The 6,579-nt window shown below is 65.8% G+C and overlaps 2 protein-coding genes across 2 annotated transcripts; both read right to left on the minus strand.

Moving 5' to 3' along the window:
* Positions 1–1,398: 1,398 nt before the first annotated feature.
* LOC141972298 (maestro heat-like repeat-containing protein family member 7) lies at positions 1,399–4,228 on the minus strand. Its single transcript, XM_074930184.1, has 7 exons — positions 4,039–4,228; positions 3,758–3,934; positions 3,279–3,434; positions 2,791–2,892; positions 2,312–2,414; positions 2,092–2,151; positions 1,399–1,529 (listed from the first exon to the last, which is right to left on the minus strand). The coding sequence occupies exons 1-7, from the start codon at positions 4,081–4,083 to the stop codon at positions 1,399–1,401; spliced, it is 774 nt and encodes a 257-aa protein (XP_074786285.1). The 5' UTR covers positions 4,084–4,228.
* LOC141972299 (uncharacterized) lies at positions 4,160–5,710 on the minus strand. The gene is made up of 5 exons (XM_074930185.1): positions 5,576–5,710; positions 5,296–5,445; positions 4,988–5,142; positions 4,546–4,697; positions 4,160–4,176 (listed from the first exon to the last, which is right to left on the minus strand). The coding sequence occupies exons 1-5, from the start codon at positions 5,708–5,710 to the stop codon at positions 4,160–4,162; spliced, it is 609 nt and encodes a 202-aa protein (XP_074786286.1).
* Between the last annotated feature and the right edge of the window lie 869 nt (positions 5,711–6,579).

Below are 6,579 nucleotides of genomic sequence, written 5' to 3' on the forward strand. Positions count from 1 at the left end.
CTGGAGATGCGCTGCTGCCAGCTGGTGAGACGGGAGGGCGCACGGCTGTGGCTCAGCCTTCCCCTGTCACTGATGGTACAGAACCGCAGTTCAGGGGCCACGTCCCAGGTTTCTGGCGTGATTTTGACGCCTTAGCTGCTGTCGTTCTCATTCCTGGCCCCTCTGTTCCTGTTCCGCAGGGCTGATCTGCCTGGCCGCAGTCTCGTTTCTGGTTCCGTGCTCTGCCAGCAGACGGGGCACGGAGAAAGGGCCCTCAGCGCCGGCTTGGGTGTGACCTCTCAGCTCTCTCCAAGGGGGGTGTCGTTTCCAGAGGGGTGGCAGGATACAGCTGTCCTGCGCTTCGTGCTGACGTCGCCTGGGACATCCCCGCGGGGCAGAACGGCTCTTTCTGCCCGGGCTCTCGGCAGACTGGCAGGGCACCCAAATGTCGTGGTGGGTTTGGTGGGGCTGCAGGGGCGGGGACGGCAGCGCCCAGACACAGAACAACTTGTGTGTTCCGAAGGGAGCTCCAGCAAGGGCGTCACGGGCCGGTGAACGCATCGAGCGGAGCTTCCCCGGTTCGACGCCGTCTGGGGGCGCCTGGCAACGAGAGACCCCAGAATGACACCCACCCCCAGCCCCGTGCCCTGCTCCCGCGCCCGCCGCAGCCAGGCCGTGGCTCAGGGAGTCCTCTGCTGCCGGGAGCTGCCAGCCACGGCGGGAGAAACCTGAACCCCCTCTGCACCCCGGGGCCGAGCAGACAGCGGGGGGCGGCGCTGGGCCCCTGGCACTGCCCCGCTCAGCACCCCGGGGTTGGAGGAGCCTCAGCGCGGCCGCGCTGGGCAGGACGAGCCCAGACAGTGCCGGGAGAAACCGAACCCCCGCCCAGCGCCCCCCGCCTGCGGCCCGGCCATCGCTGCTGGGGGTGCGGGCAGCGCAGGCAGCGCGGGCAGGGGCGGGCAGCGCTGCACCAGCACCCCCAAAAGCCCCCAAACTTTGCCCCAAAATTCTCTTTGGACCCCAGAATGCCCCAGTTTGGCCTTACAATGTTCTAACAACTAACCAGTGCCCAGTGAAATCCAGCCCAGCTCCCCAGTACAAGAGAGGATTTGGTGCTGGGAAAAATGGCGACGTGCCAGCTCGGCGCACGGGAGCTTTTTTGTGCCCTGAGGTGTCTCAGGAGGGGCAGGATGGGCCCAAGCTTCCCTCCTCCTCCTCCTCCTCTCCGGGCTGGGTGCGGGTGTGCGGTCCTGGGGGCAGCGGCAGAGGCCGGGGGGGACCCTGCTCAGCACACTCAGGGGGGTCCCCGTGGGAAGGACGCTACGGAGTCCCAGCGGCTTGTGGCTCCAGCTTTATTTTTAAAAAAATAATTATTCAAGGACAGCCTGTTTCCAGAGCGTTTGGTCTCTTGAAGGCTCATCAGAGCCAGCAGCACAGCGACCGCAGGCTCCATCTCGATGTCGGACTCTGCTCTATGGTCAGGACCGAGATGGTCTTGGCTGCCAGGGACCTGATGGAGAGTTCCGTGTCTTTCCCCAAGGGCAGGAGCGCTGCGAGAGAAGGGAGCAGAGCAGACGTGAGCCCCCAGTGCCTGCAGAGACCCCCAGGACCCCCCCCAGCCCATGCCAGCCCCATCCATCTTCTTCCCTGGCCAGGAGGAGCCGGTGAGAGAACCAGAGCGGCTGAAGCTGCTGCTCAGGAATGACCCGTGTGCCTCCGACACACAAAGGAGCTCAGGACTGGGCCAGACCACAGAGTCATTTTTCTGTTTGCCATACGAGCTGGTCTAGAGTTGTGTGTGGCCTCAACGAGCCCGTGTATTGATCTGAGCATCAGTGTGGAGTCTGGACATCATCAGCCTCCTGGCAAGGGGCAGGACAGAGACGGCTGTCCTTCCCCCACAAATTCCCTTCCTTTCTGGGGAGAAAACAAAATTCCTCCCATTTCAAGACCTTACTAAAGAGATATGCTAACCTGTGTGTCAAAGACACACACAACTTTGTGCAACTGCTCTTGAAAAAACATTCTGAAACTACTCCTCTGCCCCCGGAGCGTTTTCTTGGGGCGGGGCTGGGCACGGCAGCACCTGCCCGGGTTCTGTCCCCTACTCACCATCGCAGATGTGCCACAGCCTCTCCTGGCTGAGGATGCTCTGGCGCCGCGCAGCAAGACCTGGGGCACAGAGCTAATGTCAGAGCTCTGCTCCCCCTGGGCAGGGCTGTCCCCCGGCAAGGACAGCTCCCGAGGGCTCTGGGACCCATCAAGACCCCCAGCGAGCCCCACCAGTGGCGACTGGGTCTGGTCGGCCAGAAATGGGTCCCTGGGGACTCACCGATGAACCTGACGGCCTCCTCCCGCACGGTGGCCTGAGGGTCCTTCAGGTAGGGCAGGCTCTGGAGCAGATACTCCTCCACCCTGCTCCTCCTGTGCGTTATCTGAGGGAGCACAAGGGCACGGGGCTGGTGCGGACCCTCCACAGCAGTCCGGACCAGTCCCTCCCGCCAGCACCCCAGCTCCCTCCCAGTGACTCCCGTCTCCCAGCCAGGAGCCCCGTGGGGCTGGGGGCCAGAGAGAGCCGCGGGCAGAGGGGGCTGGGGGTGCCGAGACCCCTCCGTCCCGCTGCCAGGGCCCAGCTGGGCCGGGCTCTCCTGGAGAAGAGCCCCTGGGGGCTGCGTGCTGGAGGGCAGGGAAGGAGGCTGCAGCTGGAGCAGCGGGGCCGGGGCAGGGCGGCGATGCAGAGCGGCACAGCCCCCCCGGGCACGGCTGCAGCCCCCGTCCAGCCCGCCCCGGGGGTTTGGGGGTTGTCCTCACCAAGCACTCTCCGATCAGGGGTGTCTGCCCTGTCTTGGCCACAGAGCTGAGCCTCCTCAGGCCCAGGAACTTGGCAGAAGCGTGGAGGGTGTCCCGGGAAGCCTGCGGAGAAGCAGAGGCTGGGAGATGGCCCCAGAGCCCAGGGAAGGAGACCTGGCATCCTCCTGCTCTGGGCCTGGCTTTGAGCTGGGGGCACGGGGTGATCCCGGGACCGGCTCCCCTTCATTGCTGGGGCCATGCCGCGCTCTGGGAGCCGGCCCCGGCTGAGCAGGGAACTGCCTGTGCCAGGTTCTCTGGCCCTGCTCGTGCTGGGGCTGCAGGGACCCTTCCTGTGGGGCAGGGGGTCCCCACCTCCCCCTCCAGCTCTGCAGCACGGGGACCAGTGCAGCGGGACCCTGCGGTGACACCTTCCCATTGTCCCTCAGGCCCAGGCCACCCCCGTGGTGTCAGCACACCCTTCCCCGTGACACCAATCGCTGTCACTGCACCTTGGCCACGCTCTCGATCTCCTCGTTGGTGTGCAGTAACAGTGGGAGCAGCACACTCTGCACTGTCTTCAACATTTTTTTCTTGTTTCTCCCCACCACGGTCTTCATCATGTCTTGGAAGAGGCGGATGGAGAGCTCCCGCACGCGGCTGCACTCCTGGCAGGGAGGAGGACAGAGGGAGCTCAGCACCAGCCGCTCCTCGCCCACAGGGAGCAGGGGCGTTAGCGTGGCCGGGGGAGAGGAGCTGCTCTGGGGCCGGATCCTGAACGCAGGAGCCGTCGGCCAGACCTGCAGCTGCGGCTCAACGGCCCCGGAGCCCTGAAAGGCCGCGGAAGAGGAGCGGGGAGGGGAAGAGCCCCCAAAGGCTACACAAGAGGAGCAAGGGGGGGACCCCTGCCCAAACGCTTCCCGCATGGCCACACTCAAGGGCAGCCACCTTGCAGCCATCGCCTCGGCTCAGGCGCCCACGGCAGCCTTACATCATCGAAGAGGGGCAGGAGCTTCTCCGCCAGGCTCAGGGAGATGAGGTTGGCCTCTTCCCTCTCCATGTGACCCATCACGCTGATGAACAACACCAGGGCCTTCGTCTTGACATTGGCATTGGCATCTGTCAGGGTCTCCAGGATGTCGGGGAGCAGCACCGCGAGTTTTCTGGCCTGTACGAAACACACCGTTGCCTTTTTGTGAAGCGGTGAAAGACCCCCCCACAGCCCCAGCCCCCACCTGCCGATGTGGCTCCCCTTGCCGACCCCCCACTCACCATTTCAGGTGTTTTCGACAGCGTGTTGAGGCCCGTGAGCACCATCGAAAGGAACACCGGGCTGGGACGCCTCAGGTACCTCTGGGCCTTGTAGAGGGCAGCAAACTCCTCCGTGTCAATGTTAGCGCAGGCCAGGAGCTACAATGGAGACAGCGGTGAGAGACCAGCAGAGCTGCAGGGCTCCCTCCCCGCACCAGCACGCTCCATGGCAAGGGTCTCCTCTCCCCTTGAAGCCACCTCCGAGTCCCCACGTCTCTGACCCAGGACCAGCAACCGCCTCGACGCTGGTTTCTGCCCCTTCCCGGGGTCTCCAGGCTGCGGAGCTGGGCAGGGGGATGCCGGCAGGGGGGAGGGCAGAGCGCTGCCTGTGCCGGGACGGGCTTGGTGGGGCCAAACCAGCACGGGGTGGCCCTGAGCCTGTGGCACGGGGGTCTGGCTGGTGCTGAGCAGGGGAAGGAGGAGGAGGAGGAGGAGGAAGGCAGAGCGGTGGGGCTGGGCGTGGGTCACTCACAGCCAAGGGGTAGATGCAGGCGTCCTCCGTGGCAGAGCTGAACACCCTGCTCAGCCGCCAGTCCTGCAGCACGCCGAGCAGCTCCGACATGACTCTCCGCAGAGCCCAGGGCACGGAGACCAGCACCTCCCACATGGCCACGGCCGCCCTGCGGAGCCAGAGCCAACTCGCTCAGCAGAGCTGCCTCGGCGCCTCCAGACCCCGGCCCTGCCCACCCTCTCATTTCGGGGTGCCCGGGGAGGCAGAGGGGGTGAGGTTCTGTTCCCACGGGGCACGGGCTCCGCTTGGGCCGGCTCTGGCTGCAGGGGGAAGCGTGGTGGGATGGAGAGCCCTGCCCCTCGGGGATAGCCCGCAGTTTTCTGTGGGTCTGGCAGCCAGACGGCCTCTGGGCCACTCTCCCCGTGGGGAACGAGCCCTCAAGGCTGTCGGGGCCGGTACCTGTCACTCATTGGAGAGATGCCCAACAGGCTCCTGACCACCTCCCTGGGGCTCCACTCCGTCAGCAGCAGCAGCAGCGAGTGCAGGCTGCGCCGGGCTGGCTCCGTGTGGATGTGCTCCACATTTCTGTGGATGTGTCTCAGGATTTCTGGCACCTGGAGGGGACACGGGTGAGGATGGTGCTGCCCTTCCCACCCCTCCCTGCTGCCTTGACCTGGCTTTGGGTGCCCGAGAGAGCCGGGTTAGGGCAGGAGGGAAGATTTGACACGTCTTGGCACAGAAGGACAGTCCAGCCACGGGGCACTTACATCCGTCAGCCAGGACACGGGGTCTGTCATGGCCATGTCCACGATGTCACCGCCCATCTGCCTGTCGTGCGCATCGTCTGCCGTCAAGGCCTCGATGCCCACGAGGAGAACGTCCGTCTTCTGCGAAGGCCGGAAGTATTCGCCAAACACCTACGGGAGGAAGGACGGGGGAAGGCGTGTCACGCTGAGCTTGGCTGAGCAGCTCGACCACCTCTGGGTCCCTTTGCTCGCACAAGCCGATGACACGGACAAGGGTCCCGGCGAGGGGGGAGCTCGTTACCGTTCCCATGTCGCTGCAGTCAAGTAAAGAAAGCAACCAGGCGCCCTCAGAATCCCATCCCGCTTCCTCTGGAATCTCCTCTGGCAGCGTCTCGTCTACACGGAAACACGGAGGAGTCGGTGAGACAACGGCCATCTCGGCCAACCAGCCTCCCAAGGGGTGAAAAGAGCTTGAAACGGGGGAAACGGGGTCCTGGCATCGGCCCCCTCGCTCACCGATCCGCAGGGCCTGGACCAGGGACACCTCGCAGGGCTCCGGCAGAGAGCTGCTCTCCTGGGGAGCCCCCACCTCCTCCCAAACCACCCTGGGGCTGCTGGGGGGTCTCTCTGCCATCCTCAGAAACGGCTGAGGGACGGTGGGGGTTCAGCTTTAGGGAGCGACGGGAAAAGACGCGGGCTGTGCTCAGGAGTCTCCTCGCTGCGCTCCCGCCCTGTCCCTTCCCCGTCTTGTCAGGCACTGCGGGGCTGCGCTGCTCAGATACGGTGCCGGGGGTGACACGGAGCGATGTCACAAAGGGGTCACATTGTGACGCGTCACCCAGGCCGGGTGGGGCAGGGTTCCGCTGGGCGGGGCGGGGACCCCCTGGCCCCCATCGTGTCCCCTCAGCACCTTCCTGCCCCCCGGCTGGTCCCAGAGGTTCTCACACCCCGGCACGGAGCCCGGACCTTCCGCTGCGATCCGACAGAAACCCTCCAGCCTGCCCCGTCTCTCCCTGGCGGTCACCCGCGGCGTTCGCTCGCCCGTGCCCAGTCTCTCCCCCGCGGCCCGAGTAGCTTTCACCTCGGCAAGAGTTTCCCGGTTTTGGCTGGGAGAGAGTTAATTTTCTCCGGCCGGGAGGGAGCACAGCCCCGGGGCCGTGTCTGGCGGCGGCGGGATCTCCGCTCTGTCGGGGTCACCGGCCGGGAGCGGGCTGTTGGCCGGTGCGGGGCGAGCGGTCGCCTTGTGCATGGCCCGTTCGCACCGAGCCCCGCCCGCGGCCCGGCCGGCGCTGCGGGGGGGCGGGC

Source organism: Athene noctua, chromosome 32 (genome assembly GCF_965140245.1).
Source record: "Athene noctua chromosome 32, bAthNoc1.hap1.1, whole genome shotgun sequence".
NCBI classification, from domain to species: Eukaryota; Metazoa; Chordata; class Aves; order Strigiformes; family Strigidae; genus Athene; species Athene noctua.

Excerpts from the sequence above, each read along its gene's own strand:
- LOC141972298 (XM_074930184.1), bottom strand. The coding sequence starts at position 4,083 with ATGGTGCTCACGGGCCTCAACACGCTGTCGAAAACACCTGAAATG. Across the intron at positions 2,893-3,278 it reads AGATCGAGAGCGTGGCCAAG|GCTTCCCGGGACACCCTCCA; the intron begins GTGCAGTGACAG and ends GCTTCTCCGCAG. Across the intron at positions 1,530-2,091 it reads GCTGTGGCACATCTGCGATG|CGCTCCTGCCCTTGGGGAAA; the intron begins GTGAGTAGGGGA and ends CTTCTCTCGCAG.
- LOC141972299 (XM_074930185.1), bottom strand. The coding sequence starts at position 5,710 with ATGGCCGTTGTCTCACCGACTCCTCCGTGTTTCCGTGTAGACGAGACG. Across the intron at positions 5,446-5,575 it reads ACTGCAGCGACATGGGAACG|GTGTTTGGCGAATACTTCCG; the intron begins GTAACGAGCTCC and ends TTCCTCCCGTAG. Across the intron at positions 4,698-4,987 it reads ATCTCTCCAATGAGTGACAG|GGCGGCCGTGGCCATGTGGG; the intron begins GTACCGGCCCCG and ends CTGGCTCCGCAG.